The sequence below is a fragment of the Mesoplodon mirus genome, assembly GCF_964341445.2.
Source record: "Mesoplodon mirus genome assembly, chromosome: 11".
Taxonomy (NCBI): domain Eukaryota; kingdom Metazoa; phylum Chordata; class Mammalia; order Artiodactyla; family Ziphiidae; genus Mesoplodon; species Mesoplodon mirus.
This window is the reverse complement of record NC_138987.1, coordinates 77,056,075-77,075,632: the sequence shown is the minus strand read 5'-3', so window position 1 is coordinate 77,075,632 and position 19,558 is coordinate 77,056,075. Positions and strand designations below refer to the sequence as shown.

Below are 19,558 nucleotides of genomic sequence, written 5' to 3'. Positions count from 1 at the left end.
CTCACACCAGTCAGAATGGCCATCATCAAAAAATCTACAAACAGTAAATGCTGGAGAGGGTGTGGAGAAAAGGGAACGCTCTTGCACTGTTGGTGGAAATGTAAATCGATACAGCCACTATGGAGAACAGTATGGAGGTTCCTTAAAAAACTAAAAATAGAGCTACCATATGACCCAGCAATCCCACTACTGGGCATATACCCTGAGAAAACCATAATTCAAAAAGAGTCATATACCATATTGTTCACTGCAGCACTATTTACAACAGCCAGGACATGGAAGCAACCTAAGTGTCCATCGACAGATGAATGGAGAAAGAAGACGTGGCACATATATACAATGGAATATTACTCAGCCATAAAAAGAAACGAAATTGAGTTATTTGTAGCGAGGTGGATGGACCTAGAGTCTGTCATACAGAGTGAAGTGAATCAGAAAGAGAAAAACAAATACCGTATGCTAACCCATATATATGGAATCTAAAAAAAAAAAAAGGCTCTGATGAACCTGGGGCAGGACAGGAATAAAGACACAGACGTAGAAATGGACTTGAGGACGTGGGGAGGGGGAAGGGTAAGCTGGGATGAACTGAGAGAGTAACATTGACATATATACACGACCAAATGTAAAATAGATAGCTAGTGGGAAGCAGCCGCATAGCACAGGGAGATCAGCTTGGTGCTTTGTGACCACCTAGAGGGGTGGGATAGGGAGGGTGGGAAGTAGACGCAAGAGGGAGGGGATATGGGGATATATGTATATGTATAGCTGATTCGCTTTGTTATACAGCAGAAACACAACATTGTAAAGCAGTTATACTCCAATAAAGATGTTAAAAAAAAAGAGTAATATAATTGACACACTTTATGGAAAAACAACTAAGGGAAAAAGAGAGAAGGCATAAATAAATAGTATTAGGGATGAAAAGGGGGACAAAACTACAGACACAGCAGATATTAAGAAGATTAAAAAAAATTAAGACTTTATGTCAATAAACTGAAAGCTAAGAAAATTATTCCTAGAGAAAATAGAAATGAACAAAAATTGATTCAAGAAATAGAGGCGCTTCTAGGTTGGTGAACACACTGAGGCGCCGGGAGGATGATGTGCCTGGAGGGGCATGGAAGCTGTGTCCTTCCCCCACCATACCTTCTCCTATACATGTCTTCCATTTGGGTGTTCCTGAGTTGTATCCTTTATAGTAAACGGTGACAGTAAGTAAAGTGCTTTCCTGAGTTCTGTGAGTCGTTCTAGTGGGTTCGTGGGAAAATCCACCCCCCACCCAGAAAGTGGGGTCGTGGGAAATCCTGAATTCGTAGTTGGCTGGGCACCCTATTTGTGGCTGGTACCTGAAGTGAGGGTAGTCTTGCAGGATCAAACCCTTAAACCTGTGGAATCTGATGTTAGCTCCAGGTAGTTCGTGTCAGAAGTGAACTAAATTGCTGTTATCAGATCTGATGGGTGTCAGGGAGGAAAGAAGCTCTCATTTAGTGTCATAAAATGTGGAATTCAGTAGAATGACACAGGCTCACAGAAGCATGTGGTTTAGGAAGAGAAAGGATGAGGAACAGGGCAGGGTATGAGGAACCTTTGACTCCTGGGTGGCCACATGATCAATCATGGTGTAGGGCAGCAGCTATGCTGAGATAAATGACTGAAGGTAAAAGTTATCGATGGAATTTATTGATGGATCTAACTCCTGGGGAATTGTTTCAATGGATGCATAAAGAAATACAAACCAATAAGAAAAATGTGAAATATACAATCCCTTGATTATTGTTAGCTATAATAGCTAAAATGAAATTAAAAGAGAGTGCTGGGTCAGATTTTGATGCTGGGCCAACTAGCTTCAAAGCTGCCCGCAAAAAGCGAAAAATTATTCAGGGACAACAAAGAGCACCTCAGGACTGCTGGTAACCAAAGTTCATGTGTGGGATTGGGAAGGGCAAAACCAAGAAACTACTGAGACCATGGGGCTCAGTGTGAAGGAGCTGTCTCACTTTGTAGGTTGGCATCACCAGCTTCCTGAAGAAGCTTTACTAAAAAGGACCAAGAGAGAAATTTAGGAGCAGTATATTCATTTTTATTTTTATTTTATTTTTTTTAAGATTTATTATTTTATTTATTTTAATTTTGGCTGCGTTGGGTCTTAGTTGTGGCATGCAGGATCTTCCTTGAGGCATGTGGGATCTTTTGTTGTGGCGCACGGGCTCTTCGTTGTGGTGTACAGGCTTCTCTCTAGTTGTGGCGTGTGGGTTTTCTCTTCTCTAGTTGTGGTGAGCAGGCTCCAGGGAGCGTGGGCTCTGTAGTTTGCAGTGCGCGGTCTCTCTAGTTGAGGCGCGCAAGCTCAGTAGTTGTGGCACGCGGGCTTAGCTGCCCCACGGCATGTGGGATCTTAGTTCCCTGACCAGGGATCGAACCTGTGTCCCCTGGATTATAAGGCAGATTCTTTACCACTGGACCACCAGAGAAGTCCCTGGAGCAGTATATTCATTTTTAAATGCTGCAGAGTGGAAGGGTTGGTGCAGGACCCACAGCTAACTATGGGACAATTACAGATGGCTATCCATGATACAGACACAGAGCAGGTTACTCCTGAGGGAGCAGCCATCCTGGTGCACTGGATAAAAACTGCTGTAAAGTGTTTACTCAAAGAAGGGGGACTACCTGACTCCCCCTAAAAATGTCAAGTGGAACACCCCAGATGAATTCACCCCTTATTATTCATATGTAAGCCATGTGGGATTGGTGTTATGATAACTAGTATATTCACAACTGAAAATGCCCATTACTCAGGTCATGGTAAATACTGTGGGCCCCTTCTGCATTAGCAACCCATGTAACCTCACAGTCAGAGAAGCCTGTCTCAGCTTCCCCTCATGAATCTTAGCAGATGCTAATAAAAACATTATATTAATTTAAAAGAAAATGTGGAGAGGCAGAGGAAAGAGTCAAGGGACTCGTCCCAGCATGGTGGAAAATTTTAAACAATTATTAAGAAACTGAGTGAATAAAGCAAATGTTGATAGAAGTGGGAAAGACGAAAAAGAAAGAAGGGTGTCAAGAGACGCATCCCAGCAGGATGGAAATCTGCGGATGGTTATTAAGAAATGGGACGAATGCAGGGGACACGGGTTCAAGCCCTGGTCTGGGAAGATCTCACATGCCGCGGAGCAACTAAGCCTGTGCGCCACAACTAGTGAGCCTGAGCTCTAGAGCCCGCGAGCCACAACTACTGAGCCTGCGTGCCACAACTACTGAAGCCCGCGTGCCTAGAGCTCGTGCTCCGCAACAAGAGAAGCCACTGCAATGAGAAGCCCATGCACCGCAACGAAGAGTAGCCCCCACTCACCGCAACTAGAGAAAGCGCGCGTACAGCAACGAACACCCAACGCGGTCAAAAATGAAGGAAGGGAGGGAGGGAGGAAGGGAGGAAGGAAGAAATACATAAATAATTTTTTTAAATCTTAAAAATAAAAAGATTAAAAAAAAGAAATGGGATGAATAAAATGGACATTGACATCGATGGGGTTGAAACAAAGGTCTTAATACAGTACTATCTGAGACTGGGTGGATCAAAGGGACCCCTGCTGGACCCCCTACATTAAAGGGCTCTAAGCAAGTTGAGTTTGTTTACTGCAGTTTGGAGAAATGTAAGACACGGGGAAAGCAATGATTATCATGAGAAACCAGACCTGACATCACCTGGGGCAGGTCAGGCAGATTAATCTTGGCTCAAACTGCCTGCTGGCTAAAATGGTCAGGGAGTGGAGAAGTTTCTGGGAGTCCTTTACTTGGATGGGACCTCATGCACTGTGATACCAAAACCCTTTGGTGAAGTCTTAACGCAGGCTACAATTAGATTGAGAGAATATGAAAAAAGTTAAGGTTGACTGATTAAGGTGGAAGTTTGGGTGAAAACTGGAATGTTTAAACAGGCTTACCTGAATGGTTTATGGGAATGGATACTATGTCTAAATGGGGAACACCTCCCCCCAAAGTAAAAGGGATGGCATGTCAATCGCTCTCCAATCCAAGCAATATTAATTAGACATCATGCTAAATGGGAATAAGACCGCCGGAGCCCACACAGTGTTATAGACAAGAAGCTGGAGCCTGGCAGACAAACTCTGTACAGGAGCCCTACATAGAGCACAGACTGGGGCTTACGGCAAAAGCCTGTGAGCACCTCCCAGTGACAACTACTGGGATGACGGACTGGAGCATTTCCATTTGAGGGGCAATTACTAGCCTGCTACTGAACGTTAGTCTAAACTGCCCCTATGACTGAAAGACAAAATAATCTTGAAACCCAAAATACCCATGATGTCTTGGGTAATGTCGGAAAAACACTCTGAGGAAGGCAGTGCACAGAAGAGTTCCATAATTAAATGGAGATTGTCTACAGAGGATCTTGTTATGAGGAGAAGGCAAGGAGGAGATACAATGAGAAGCCTCTTTTCCCAGAGGACTGACTCTGGAACTGAGTGAGGAGGTGCCAGATTCTGTTGTCACTTGGACAGTATAAATACCTCTCAACTGACCAACAAAGAGCTGCTTGGTTTATGTATGACAGTTCCAAGGTGAATGGCCACCACTCTGATCAAAGAAAGTAAACACAGATGGGCTCAGTGGGCTGACTTGCACGCTGTTTTCCTAGCAGTGATGGAAGAACTGAACAATGGTAAAGGCCATATGCTTGGGTTTTTACTGACTCATGGGTAACGGAAAACTGGGCTATTAAAAGGATGCCTGTTTAAGGTGCAGCCATATGGAAATCCCTCTGGGAATTTATGGGCCACTTTAAAGTAGGACATGTTAATGCTCATCAGAAGAACCCACTTTCAGGTTTGGGAGGTGATGTAACCACCAAGTAGACCTTTTGGTACACTCCCTTCAAGTGGCCACCTGGGGGACTGCAGCAGTGCAGAGATGGGCTGAATCTAGACATAATCCTCTTATACCCTCTGAGGCACAAATTGCCAACAAGAACTGTTTTGTCTGCCAACAGGAGAGACAGAGGATGCAGATGGATGTGGGGAAGACTCCCCGGGGGGGAAGGCCCTACTACACATAGCCAGCAAGTAGACTACACTGGACTAATGCCAGCAGCCCTGGTGGGGGTGGGGCTATAAATGGGTCCTACCAGGAATAGACACTTCAGACTGGGCTTTGCATATGAGGCAGTAGATGCAAATGCTTAAAATACTATTAGAGGATCGGAACAGAAGATACTCTACCAATGTGGGCCGCCAAGTTACACATCTTCCGGCCATGGGACACAACACGCTTCATCACAGCACCCAGTGTCCAACAGTGGGTGAAGAGATACCACAACAAATGGATACATGATGTTGCTTATCACCCTCACAGTAATGGTTTAATTGAGAATTAGAACAGGCAGTTGAAACATCTGCTGTCTAAAATGTGTGAGATAAAAGCATAAAGGGCTGACTTTCATGCCTTCACAAGTGTGTGCTCACACTCAACATAAGGGGGCCTAAGGGAGAGTCTCCACTAGATAGATACCTCTGTTCTTCTGGTGGATCTGGGGAAAAGGGGATAGAGATGGATGCTGGTATGACTACAATTCTTCCTAAGGGGTAAGGAAGCTGGTATGACAATATACTTCTTATTTTCTTCCCCACATCACCTCAGCTTTCTTTTTCCTACCTGATGCAGGGCCAGGACTACAGCTACAAGTGCCAGAAGCAGGGATGAAACTCTATTTTTAAACCTTTATGTCAGAATTCCTAAGAGCCCGCTGGGGTGGGCTGTGCCTTCACCCTATCTGGCAAAACGGGGGTTAACAGTGAATGCAGCTGTAATGCCTGGAGGTGAAAACAGCCCACTAGTTCTGTACCTATGTAACCTTACCCTAATATGAATGCTAGTGAACTGAGGCGGAGGTACTTGCTAGACTACTATTGCTGCCTGCAGTCTAAACCAGCACTGTGGCCAAACCTAATGTCCCTTCCAAAGGTGGAAAAGTTTGGGTATAAATGGAAAGAAGGAGGAATAGTAGTTAAGGGTAAAGGAGTAAATAAATGAGTTATGGTAATAAGACAAATCCAATATTACATTAACACTCTGAAAGAGGCTCGGGGCAAGAGATGACATTGTCTCTTAGCTCAATTATACCGGATGCCTTGAAAGGGGGAAGCCATATATTGCTGCAGTTGGAACCTGAGAAGATGTATTGTACTGGAACCCTGCAAACCTCAGTGGCCTTGCTCTGGGAGACATTTTCATGCAGTAGGATGATAGACTGAACTAAGCAGTAATGCCAAAGGGACAGGTACTATGCCAGCATCTTTTAACTATTAGGATTCTTTTGTTCTAAGGGATCGTGGTCAAAGACCAGGGGGTAGTCTGTGATATAATAAAAGTATCTGACCTTTGTCCCCAGTTCATGATGATGATGATAATGATGATGATGATGATGATGATAATGATGACAGAGGACAAGTGGGAGGGAAAAGGGGGAGGAGAAATAGAAAACCAAAATAAACCATTAAAGACACTGGACTGGTACTTAACATCTTCCCAACAAGACCAAACAGTTTACAGACAGCTTCCCTCAAATAGTCATGGATCAAATAATTACAACCTTAAATGAAGGGGATTCCCTGGGGGCGCAGTGGTTAAGAATCCGCCTGCCAGTGCAGGGGACAGGGGTTCGAGCCCTGGTCCGGGAAGATCTCACATGCTGTGGAGCAACTAAGCCTGTGCGCCACAACTACTGAGCCTGAGATCTAGAGCCAAAGAGCCACAGCTACTGAGCTCACGTGCCACAACTGCTGAACCCTGCAAGCCTAGAGCCTGTGTTCCACAGCAAGAGAAGCCACCACAATGAGAAGCCCCCGCTCACCACAACTAGAGAAAGCCCGCGCGCAGCAACGAAGACCCAACGCAGCCAAAAATAAATAAATAAAATAAAATTTAAAAAAAAGAACCTTAAATTAATTTTTCTCCATTTTATCTTCCAGACAAAAATGGAATACTTTCCAACTCATTCTATGAAGTTAGAATAATCTTAATACCAAAAACCAGATAAGATAGTGCAAGGAATAAAAATGATAAGCCAAATCAATTAAAAACACAGATGTAAAACTTCTAATCAAAATATTAGCAGACTAAATCAAGCCATATCTGAAAACCATGACCAAATTAGGTTTGTCTCAGGAATGTAAGGGTGGAATATACATTTTTCACCTTAATAAATGGTTAAAATGAGAAAAACATGATCATCTTACTTGATGCAGAAAGAACATTCAATAAAATATGACATGCATTCATAATTTTTTAAAAATTTGAACACACTAGGAATAAAAGGAAACTTCTTTAACCTGGTACAGGGTACAAGGTATTTACCAAAAACACTACAGCAAATGTTATGCTTAATAGTGAAGCATTAAAAGCATTCTTTTTAACATCAGGAAAAAGACAAGGATGCCTGTTATTATCAATTCCATTCTATACAGTACTGGAAAGCCTAGTTAGTACTACAAGGCAAGCAAAAGAAATAAAGGTGACAAAGATTGGAAAAGAAGAAATAAAACCATCATTATTTGCACATTATCACCTATTTACTATTATAAAACTACCTAGAGACATTAAAGAAAGCCCTTATAAATGGAGAGATACATCATTTTCATGGAGGGGAGACTCAACATTCTAAATACGTTAATTGTCTCAAAACTACATTCAATGAAATTTCAGTAAAAAGAAGGTGGTGAAGAGAACTTTCCTATAAGATACCAAGACTTACTTTAAAGCTATAGTAATTACAACAGCGTGATTTACTACAGGGACAGAAAAACTGGCAGAATAAACTGAATTCCCAGAAATATATAGAGGAACTTCACATACAGGAACTTATACATGAATGTAGTGGCACTGCAGATCAGAGGGAGGAAGAATGGTCTATCTAATAACTAGTATAGAATAACTAGTTACAGATATTTCTAAAATATTAAATTTGATCTCTTCCTCACAACATAAGCAAAAATCAATTTCTTAGAGATGCTAAATATAACTTAAAAACATTTAGGAAAAAATGTAGACTATTTTTTAGAAACTCAGAATAGAAAAGGATTTCTTAAATAGAACAGAAAGTTAAGTCATAAGAAAGATTTGTAAATGAGAATTTATGACTGAGTATCTTAATTCATCAAAAGATCCCTAAAAGAAAATTAACAGCCACAAACTGGAAGGAGACGTGCTTCTCATATAACTGACCAAGGATTAGTTTCTTGAATATATAATGAAAACTTATTAAGAAAAATGTCTTAATATTAAGTTTTTGTTCATCACAAAGTAAAACTAGTATTATAAAAATATTGGCCAAAGCTGTTAAAATTCTAATGCTTTTTGGATACAGGTCATGGGAACCCACTTTCTGCCATCAAAATATCAAGTTTGATTTTATGATTTATCAACTCCATAACCAATAAGCTATAATGTTTAGTTGAGCATGACTAGAAATTTGTGTTTACAAGGCTCCCAACTTCAATAAAACTTCAAGCAGCTTCTACTTGCTGACAAGGTTAATTCATGTACAACTTACAAAGCGGGGGGAAGGGAGAGGAGTACTGTGAAGGCTCACAGGCAGGCAGTGCAGTGTGGGCTGTGGGTAACTGCTTATTTCCATTGTGAAGAGTCAAAGAAGGTAATAAGCAAGATCCAAAAATGTTCCTGAGACCTTAATTATTGGTATCAAAAGTGAGACCCTGGTGTTTAAATTCCCCTTTTATTCCTCCACTATTCCTTTGAAAAGATGATCAGACTCCAATCTTCCCACTGTCTTGCTCCAAGTATTTCTAGGCTGCAGAAGAGAAGTACTCTTTTCTGATCTGGGGTCCTAGAAAAGAGCCTTTACCTCTTGGGTTCATTCCCTGCTTAAAATTTCTAGCCAGTTACCACTGCAAAGTGACCGTGATGTACACACTCTCTAAATAACAGACTGGATTTTTTTGTTGTTGTTGTTGCGGTACGCAGGCCTCTCACTGTTGTGGCCTCTCCCGTTGTGGAGCACAGGCTCCGGAAGCACAGGCTCAGCGGCCATGGCTCACAGGCCCAGCCACTCCGCGGCATGTGGGATCTTCCCGGACTGGGGCACGAACCTGTGTCCCCTGCTTCGGCAGGCGGACTCAACCACTGCGCCACCAGGAAAGCCCAATTTTTTTTTAATTAATTAATTTTTATTTATTTATCTTTGGCTGCATTGGGTCTTCGTTGTTGTGTGTAGACTCTCTCTAGTTGTGGCGAGCGAGGGCTACTCTTCATTGTGGTGTGCGGGCTTCTCACTGCGGTGGCCTCTCTTGTTGCGGAGCACAGGCTCTAGGCACGCGGGTTTCAGTAGTTGTGGCACACGGGCTTAGCTGCTCCGCGGCACGTGGGATTTTCCCGGACCAGGGCTCGAACGCGTGTCCCCTGCATTGGCAGGTGGATTCTTAACCACTGTGCCACCAGAGAAGTCCCCAGACTGGATAGATTTAAATGGGCTGTGGGGGACTTCCCCGGTGGTCCAGTGGTAAAGAATCCGCTTTCCAATGCAGGGGACCTCGGGTTCGATCCATGCCGCAGGGCAACTGAGCCTGCACACCACAACTACTGAGCCCGGGTGCCTCAACTAGAGAGCCACGTGCTGCAAACTACAGAGCCCATGCGCCACAACTACAGAGCCTACGCACCCTGGAGCCCACACGCCACAACCAGAGAGAGAAAACCCGCGTGCCACAACTAGAGAGAAGTCCACGTGCCGCAACTAGAGAGGAGCCCATGTGCCGCAACGAAGATCTCATGTGCCGCAACTAAGACCAACGCAGCCAACAAACAAACAGTGCCCAGGAATGTGTGTGGCAGCATTTTTAAAAAAATAAAGAAAAAAAAGGGCTGTGCACAAGAATTTCAAATCAGTCTAGAAGGACATTTTCATCACTGAAATCCATCTACTTTTATTATTTTTGGGTTTTCATGGTAATTGTTCAAGACTTGTAATGTTTTTAAATTTTATGGCATCAGTGAACAAGAAATGAAGTACCAGATGTTATTAAAACTCCTTAACACAGTCAGGAGAAATGAAGAATGGCACCAGAGTACAAATCAACATAACAACTCTTAATTCATTCCCTTCTTTCTCTAATGGGAGAGACACTTGTCATTGTTAAAATTTGCATTTACACAGATAATCTACAATTATTTAACATGGTACCTTTACAAAAGACCCTCAGAGGTGAGTTTATAATTTAAAAATACATACTGAGACAGATAAGGAAAGGTTAAGTGCAGTGTCCAATACAGCTAACATGTGGGTAAGTGTTCTGGATAAAGACCAATCCAAGCCCGTTCTCAGCTCCACCATGTTACCTAATAGCTGTGTGATCTTGGCTAAGTTACTAAGCTTCCCTGAGCATCAATTTCCTCCTTCATAAAAGCATGTGCAGTACTAACTCACTGTTGAGAGGATTAAATGCAGGGGGCAAAAAGACCAAAATGTACAAGGCACTTTAATAGTACAATTCCTAAGATAGAGTGATTTCTGTGAATGATTAGAAAATTACTTTATGAGCCTACTTTTTGTATGACACTTTAAAAATATATGTATGATGAGAGTTCTACAATCTCAAGATTCACTCTTGTGTTCAGCATAAAAGACCAAGTTACCAAAAAATACTCATTTGAGTACAAAAACATGCTCATAAATATGCAGTCTTCTTAATTTGAAACTGAAATTAATATGTAGATATTAATTAACTATAACTTTTCAACAGACTCCATAAACTAAATGGGACAAGCTAATCAAGCTGAGCAGAAAGATGAGAGCTCAAGACAGACCACAAGCACAGAGACATAAAGTGCTATTTAAAACAGGAAGTGTGATAACTAAGGGTTTTTTTCTTTAAAAAGCATGACATTCAGTATAAGAGAACATTTATTAAGTTCTCAACCCTGAAACAAATGCCTTGACTCTATAATTTAACAAAGTTATACTTTGAATGCAATAATATGTCAGATCCTCACAACTTAAGATGTGCATAATTTTATAGAGGATTATGTAGGACTAATAAAACTGATAATAATTACAACAACATTGGCCATCATTTAGCTAGCACAGGTTTCTTACTTTCTCACAATAAATCAGTGAGAGAAGAAGGAAAAAACCTGTTATCCCCATAAAGATGAACTGATTGACACTCAGGAAGATTATGTAACTTGTCCAAGGTTACAGATAGTAAGTGACAGAACAGAGATTTGAACTCATGATTGTTATCACTTCAAAAACCAATATTCTTGGGCTTCCCTGGTGGCGCAGTGCTTGAGAGTCCGCCTGCCGATGTAGGGGACACGGGTTCGTGCCCCGGTCCGGGAAGATCCCACATGCCGCGGAGTGGCTGGGCCCGTGAGCCATGGCCGCTGGGCCTGCGCATCCGGAGCCTGTGCTCCGCAGCGGGAGAGACCGCAGCAGTGAGAGGCCCGCGTACCGCAAAAAAACCCAAAAAACAAAAAACAATATTCTTTCTGCCCCAAATTGCTTCTCTAGGCAGAACATTAGGAAAAGGAACTAAATGACTGGGAAGATCTCTTGAAAATCTAGGATTTAAATTCTTTTTACTAATAAGCTAATATACCTGAGGGTATTAAGCTTCAAGCCCCTGCCCCAACAAGCAAATCTCCAACCCCTATCCCCTTCAGGGAAAAAAGCAAGACAGGAAGACGTAGAAAGGAAGAAAGAATTACTTAACATTAAATCTTTCAGATACAAAAGGGTGATCTGCCGGTAATGACCAGCGCTAAGAAAATGAGAGCACGAGGACAGGAAAGAATTCAGATTAGTCATTAGAGAAGAACTTCCTGACAACAAAAATTGAGACACTGGAACACATTATCAGAGAACATTATGTAGGATAAACTGAAGAAAATACAACCTCATGAAGGGCTGTCAACACACAAACAGTATCAACATACACACAAGATGGGGAAGTACAAATATAGCCTACTTGGCTCAGCCTCATTTATAATTTAAAATAGAAAAGAAAAAAAGGAAACTGGTAAAATAAGCTTGACAGCAACAGTCAGGAGACTGCACTACAATTCTGTCAGCCTAAGTACAAGTTAGCAAAATGCTAACCCAATATTTGTGCCACATTTTTCAAAAGACCCATCAAGGCACAGGTACCATTTTATATTTTCCTTCAATTCACTATCCATTAAAACACAGCATCTCGGGCTTCTCCGGTGGCGCAGTGGTTGAGAGTCCGCCTGCCGATGCAGGGGACACGGGTTCGTGCCCCAGTCCGGGAAGATCCCACATGCCGTGGAGCGGCTGGGCCCGTGAGCCGTGGCCGCTGAGCCTGCGCGTCTGGAGCCTGTGCTCCGCAACGGGAGAGGCCACAACAGTGAGAGGCCCGCGTACCGCAAAAAAAAACAAAAAAACCCCCAAAAAACACAGCATCTCTATTTCCTCTGCAAATTCACGTTCAGACTAGAACCAGTGCTCTAGTCTAGGGTCAAAGTTAGTCATCACAGATGCACTGGTAAAATAAAACCCAAATTCTGCTAGTTTCTTAAGTATGTTTTGGGAGAATTTTGAATGAAAAATATCACAAAGGTAACTTCCTTTGGGATTAAAAACAAAACAAAAACCCCCCACATAACTTTGGTGGAATTATTAGACCTAGGAGAATCATGTCTGTTCCACACGCCTGTACCCCTTTCTCTCACTACATGAAATCAACCCGTCCAAAGTTGATCGCCTTAGGAAACTGCAGAGTCAACGATTTCGCTTATCCCTTTCCAATGTCAGTTGAGTCTTGATGTGAACCTTTACTAACCTGTAAAAAAATGAGAAGTCTACATGTTCCTGGTAGTAAGAGGATTCTCTCACTTTCATTATAAAAAGAAATATGTTTCTTTTATGATGATTATGTTATTATCAGGGAAAAAAAGGGCTACTTCCATTAAAAAACAAATACACTTAAGTCAGCCAAGTTAATGTTTTTATATTCCTTCCCTTTTTTTCTCTACAGTCACTGCCATCCAAAAGAGAAGTAACCTCTCAGCCTCTGGTCCTACCTAAAACCCTCTCCTTTACACAAGACAGAAGAGACTTCGGACCATTAATTATTTGGTTCTAATAATATACCCCAGTAGTTGAGAGCATAAGTACTTGCTTTTAGGAGACCTAAAATCTAGGGCAGACCTACCTTGTGAGTAGAGAAGGATCTGCATCTCTAAAAGAACACAGGTAAACACCTGTACCAAGTTCTCCAGGCCCAGGAGCTCGAAGACCTCTCGCAGCGGGTAATCGGAGAGAGGAAGTTCACTCGGGCCCGGCCTCTGACAGATGACGGGTTCATAAACACCATAAAATTTCAGTGATCTCCCTGGAGGAGGAAGGGGCACCTCATAGAGAATATTATGGATGTAGCTCTCAAGCGGCAAGGGTGGTGGCTGCTGTGAGGTAACTGCCTTGTAAAGCTGGATAAGGAATTTCTTGCAGGCCTGCATGAAAGGCAGTGGTGTGATCAAACATATACTTTTTGAAACATACAGGGTGTCTCTGCTGATGTCGTAAGAGTTGTATCGCTGGAGTTTCAAAAGGGAAGTTGTATCTCCCTCGTCAATACTGCTTGCCAGTGAGTCCATGCTGCAGGAGGATGAAGCGTACAAGCTGCTGTAATGCTCTGCGTTGTGCATCTGGTAGAGCGTCTGCATTGCTGTGCAGATTTGCTTACTTGTAACTTCTTCATAAAAAGTGAGAACAAAACCGTAGGTACGAGAACCATCTTCCCGGGTAATTATAAATGAGTGGAACTGAGGGTCTTTATTGTCAGTTTGTGTTCTGAAAGATAGCCCTTTAGGCATGCACAACTGTGGAGGAAGGAGAAGAAAAGCATCAGAACGCAGTACACAAACAACTTCAAACCAGAAAAAATGTTTGTGAAGCTCCATCTGAGCTTGTGACCTTCATTAAGTCATGTAACTTCTCTGAGCCTCGGTTTCTTTATCTACAACATTTGCTGCATCAGTGACTTGAAGACAAAATATGCAAGGGCACTTTACAAATATTTAGTATTCAAGGACTATTTTTAGAGTAATGTTGATACTGTTTCAGAGGAATACACAGACAGGTGAAGGCTCATTTGATAAATGGAAAAAAAGTTAAACACAGAATAATAAAAACAACAGTATCATTTTTGCTATTTTGAACAGTATTATCCTTAGGAAAATAAACTTTGAAAATTAAATGATTTTTTATTTACTGAAGCAGAAGGGTAGAAACAAGACATTTTAGATTATTTCCAGCAGAGATCATGCCCCAGGTCTTGGGAACTACCCAGGATTGAGTCAAACTGGGGAATAAAATTACGTGAGGAGTTAAAGACGCTATATTTTAGATACTTACAAAGCACAAGAAATTAAAATCGAGTCTTTAAAACATTTTAAACAAATTACAGAAAATTTGAAATACACTAAGGAAAACAGAACTTGTAATTCAACTATCCTAAAATAACAATCATTATTAACTTTTCTATTATTGCTTTCTACTTTTGTATTACAATATACTTTCTGCATAGAAATAATTTTACCATACATTATGACATTTTTTTTTCAGATTTAATAATCGACCTGGTACAAAATTTAGAAGTTCTCCCAAATCCTCACATTACCAAAAAAATGTAATTCACTTAAGAGTTACACGTCCTTCATCTAAACTGTGAACAAACACTTATTAAGTGCCTTTCTGAGCTAGGCCCTGTGATGGTCATACAATGGTGAGAAAGACACAGTTCCTGCTCCTCTGAAGCTTCCAGTCCAGTAAGGATGACAGATGATTAAAAAATTTAAAAAAAATTATAAAGTATTGGAAGTGCTATGATAGGGTAAATATAGGCTGCCAGGAAAAAACACAGCAGGAGGACATAAATGAGAAAAGAGGGAGCCACCAGGGGAAAAAATGAAGGAAGCCCAAGCTGAGACCTGAGGATAAGTGTAGGTGTGTATAGGTGTTAGTGAGATAAAGAGAAGGCAGAGAGGGCACGTGCAAAAGCCCAGAAGACAGAATGTGAGGTTTGGGGGAACTGAAACCTGCTCTTTAGCTCACCTACTCTGCTGGGGGCCTTCAGACAATCCCAGTCCTCGGCCTGGAACCACCCTAACTCACATCCAGTAGAGCAAAGGGGCTACCCTGCCAAACCCTACTCAAACTGCAGATCTGTAAGCAAAACAATGATTTTGTTGTTTTACATCAAGAGACTACAGCCCTGAGGTCAAATCCAATCTGCCACTTGTTTTTGAAAATAAAATTTTATTGGAACACAATCACGCTCCTCCATTTGAGCTGTGCAGACACACAGCTGCGTTTGCACTACAACAGCAGAGCTGAATAACTGCAACAGAGACTGCATGGCCCACAACACTCAACTATTTACTATCTGGTCCTTTGTGGAAAAAAAAAAAACCCTGCCAGCCTATGTTTTAAGCCACTTAAGTAACATTGGGATGGTTTGTTATAGAGCTATATATATCCAAAACACTCCCTTACTTCCTGTAAGTCTCCACATAAATACTACCTTAAAGAGGTCTTCCTTTGTCTTTCCATAAAAAATAGTGTTTTCATCCTACAAATGCCGGTAAAATGTCGCGTCTCCTCTAAAACAGTCTTTGTTGAATGAAGCAGTTAAAATCTTGCACCATAGTATACATATGTACATCGTATACTGACACACAGTAGTTTCTCAAATTTTGTTTCATCTCTAGATTGAAAACTACTCAAGGACTGGTAATAGCCTTAACGATTCAAGAGTACCACACATGGAACAATACACTATTTGGGGCCGTAATAAATGGTGACTGATAAAGATAAAAAGCAAAAATTGTGAAGCTCAGCACAAGTATCCCAGTGAAAATGTCTTTATATTTCATATCACTGAATATAAGAATTGGAAAGAGCTATGGTAGCTTTACTTAATTATTATTATATATGTATGTTGACAAAAATTAAATTACTGTGTACATTTGGGCAAAATAAGATATAGATTTAGGTAAAACACATGAATACCTAGATTTGTTAGGGGGAAATTTTGTTTATTCCTAATCTTGGGAATAAAAGGCCATGGCAGAATATTTTCATAATGAGTCCTTCATAATTAAAGCTGCTTTCACCATAACAAGTCAATGAGATCTTCTACTGATTATGAATGAAAACTCATCTGACACATTTACTACAGTCAATAAAGATTGTAGGAAGGATGATCTGATGAATCAGTCTTGCTCCAGGCTAAGCTCAAACCTGCATAGCATAGTGCATGGCACACAGAAGTATTTGTTGAATGAATGAATGAATAAATGAATGAACAAGAAAACAATCAAGAACAACAGCTCGGGGTACAGGATCAGATTTAGTTCATCTCTTCATTCAATCTGTAGTTCTCTTTTTACATCAAATAGGCAACACAGAAACACAGTGACCTCCAAAGTCAACATAAAGACTTAATTTAATTGACAGGGTTTCCTGACATCATAAACCACAAAATTCCAGCTCAAACTGTTTTTGAACAGCTGCCAAATATTCCCTTAAGGATTTGTAGTTTTCATCAGCATGGATTCAAACATCTACAGGAAAAGCTTGCCAAAAGTTGTGCTCAAAATGAAGAATGACTTTCTATGCTACAGATAACAAATGTAAGAATTATTAAATTCTCTTCCTACACATCAACAAAACTAAGAATTATATTTCTAATCTGGGAACCATAAATTGGAAAATGCTATTGCTTTTTCATTTTTAAAAGTGAGAATCATGATTTGTCAAGTTTATTTTTCATAATCCTAAACTGTAAGTCAAGATTTGCTCACCATGGCATTCAACAACATCTTTTAGCCCCTGATATTGCTGTTTACCAACAATATCCCCTCCCCGCCCCACTCTCCCACAACAACTAAAAATTTAGAGTTGTCACTGCTGACCAGATTGTCGCTGGCAATCAGATTACTCTAGCCAAATTGGGCTTACAACGTTGTGTACCTCTCCTGGTTTGAGTGACCAAATGTCCTCATTATCTCTCTGGACTCTTTTAGGTAGTGTGGCTAGAATTTTAACAATTCTTTTTTTCCATTTTCTATAGTTCTATTAATCCCACTCCTTCTCTCTTACTGTACAAATAAAACTCTCAATGAGTCAGCTTGCCCTTCCTTTCTTCCTTCCTTCCTTCCCTCTCTCTTTCCTTTCTTCATTTAATAAACATTTATTTTATGCCATGTATTGCATTAGATCTTGATAACTCAAAAGACAAATATGAAAATCATCCCTTACTTCTGGGAGCTTCTAGCCTAATAGGAAAGAAAGACATATAAACCAGCAGTTACAAAATAATGTAACCAATACTGCTACAGAGTGTGTTCGAAGTATTATAGGAATAGAGAAGATGGAGCACCTAACCATTCCTGCTTAAGAGATGGTTTTGCAGTGGAGGTGACACCTGAACAAAGACAGGGGATGGAAGTACTGTAAGCAAGCATATAGACCTTCATTTATTCAATGATTAGAACCTCCTCTATGCACAAAGCTAGGGATATAGCAATGAATAAAAGAGTGTTCCTGTCCTAATGGTACTTACTTTATAGCAGGAGACAGGGAGTAGACAACCAGCTACATAATTAATTAATTGCAACTGTAACAGTGCTACAAAGAGGTACAAGGTGCCAAGAGAACCTAAGGGGACCTGGCTGAATGCTGGAAGGGTGATGGAAGGTGGTGGTTAGAGATGGCTTCTCTGAGGAAATCATGTTTACAATGAAATCTGAAGGGTCAATACGAAGAATTCACTAGGGGAGGAGCCTTCCAAAGAGAGGTGAAAGCAGAAGCAGAAGCTGTAGTGTGAAGAACAGAAAGGACAGGGGCAGGAGGCCAGTTAGACAGCTATTGCAGGAATCCAGGTAAGAGAGCTTGCTGGTTTGGACTGAGGCGGGTATGTAGAAGCAGAGACAAGTAGATGATAACTGATTGTATATGGGAGAAGGTGAGAAAGTGGGAACTTTCAAGCATGATGCTAGATTTTTCGCTTAGGCACCTAGGTAGATGGTTGTACCCATTCACTGACCAAGATTGGTGGGAAGACTGTGAATTCAGTTTGGGGCATGCTGAGTTTGAGATGCCGGTGAAATATTCTAGCTGCGATGTTAAGAAAACAAGTGGGCTCCCCCAGTAATGGCTGGATTAAAGCCCCCATTCCTATGATTTTATTGGGAGACATGAACTTAAAGCTGGGTCAAAATGAGGGCTTACTTTCATTCCAATGTCAGATCTATTAATGTAACTAAGGGTTATCCATTTCAAATTCAAGTACTTCCTGAGTCTGTCAAAAGTATATAGTGCTCTTTTTCCTTGCATTTTGCAAGATGGATGTCTAAATAGGTACTTTCCAGCCAACCCTTTACCCTTTACTCTTTGCTCCTCATTCCACTCCACCCTTCTTTGTGATCAAAGTAAATAGTAAATTGTAAACTTAGAGCTTTACAGATTATAAAGAGCTATATAATAGTCATTACTCTTTAGTTACCTGAAATATATATCAGATGTTTCATTTAGGACATATATACAAAAAAGAGTCTTTATATTTCACAAAACTTGCTTAAAAAAGTATTAACCATATTTTCTTCCTAACAATTCCTAGGTTCTCTACATTCTTAAGGATAAGCTCCATCTATTAGAACATTACATAGACAGTCATGGATGCCAATATGCTGATTTCCTTAAAGAGATCTGAGATGGGGGTGGTGGGGTGTGGGGGGAAGACAGGGGAACTTCAGCTCCATTTGCAATGTTTTGTTTCATTTAAGAGGAAAGGTATGACTCTGAAGCAAATCTGTCAAATGTTGACATGTTAGTTCTGGGTGATGGGTATGTGACTTGTTTTGTTCTCTCTGTTTTATGATACTTCCATTTTTTTCCCCACAAAAACCTGTGAATCCACAACCAAAAGAGACATAAAAGCAATTAATTCAGAAGCAATTTCAAATGTCACATATCTATTTTCTGTTATATATGCACTGCACTCATATACATGGAATTGTTTTTTTTATTTAACAAGTTTCATTGCTTTTGGGTACTTAATTTGTATGAAATTAATGACCCTTATCCAAAGCTCCACTTTGTTAGCAGAATGAGTGATATTACAGAAGGCGATAATTTACTGGAGTGGGGTCTTGCTAAAGGCAAGAACAAAGCTTTATACCTTTAGGTGGGAATAAATTATAGCTTCATACAAATGTACTTACTGATAAATCAAAGAGGAAATTAAGGGAAGTAAATCTATGACCCAAATGCAGACTAGTTTAATGGGATGCTTTTCAGAGATTTTCAAGGAGTACCAGCAAATCCCTTTAAATTTGCAGCAATAAACAAAATGTTGTATGGTGCTTAAGCGTCGAAACACAAGCGTATGTGTCTGTTCTTCAGAGGGAAATGTTTTCTGCTTGAGTAAAATAACTCAGAGAGAAGGGGTAAAGAAAATATCAAAGACAGATCAAGGAAGCTGATAATTGCTTTAGAGAT

The 19,558-nt window shown here is 40.8% G+C and overlaps 1 protein-coding gene across 7 annotated transcripts in view; it reads right to left on the bottom strand.

Moving 5' to 3' along the window:
- The window catches only part of DENND5B (DENN domain containing 5B), a 210,632-nt gene that overhangs the window by 88,116 nt on the left and 102,958 nt on the right, over positions 1-19,558 (bottom strand). For all 7 annotated transcript variants that reach the window (XM_082634752.1, XM_082634753.1, XM_082634751.1 and 4 more), the window contains one exon: positions 13,209-13,875. In XM_082634752.1, coding sequence (XP_082490878.1) covers positions 13,209-13,875 — 667 coding nt within the window. The remainder of the gene's footprint in view (positions 1-13,208; positions 13,876-19,558) is intronic.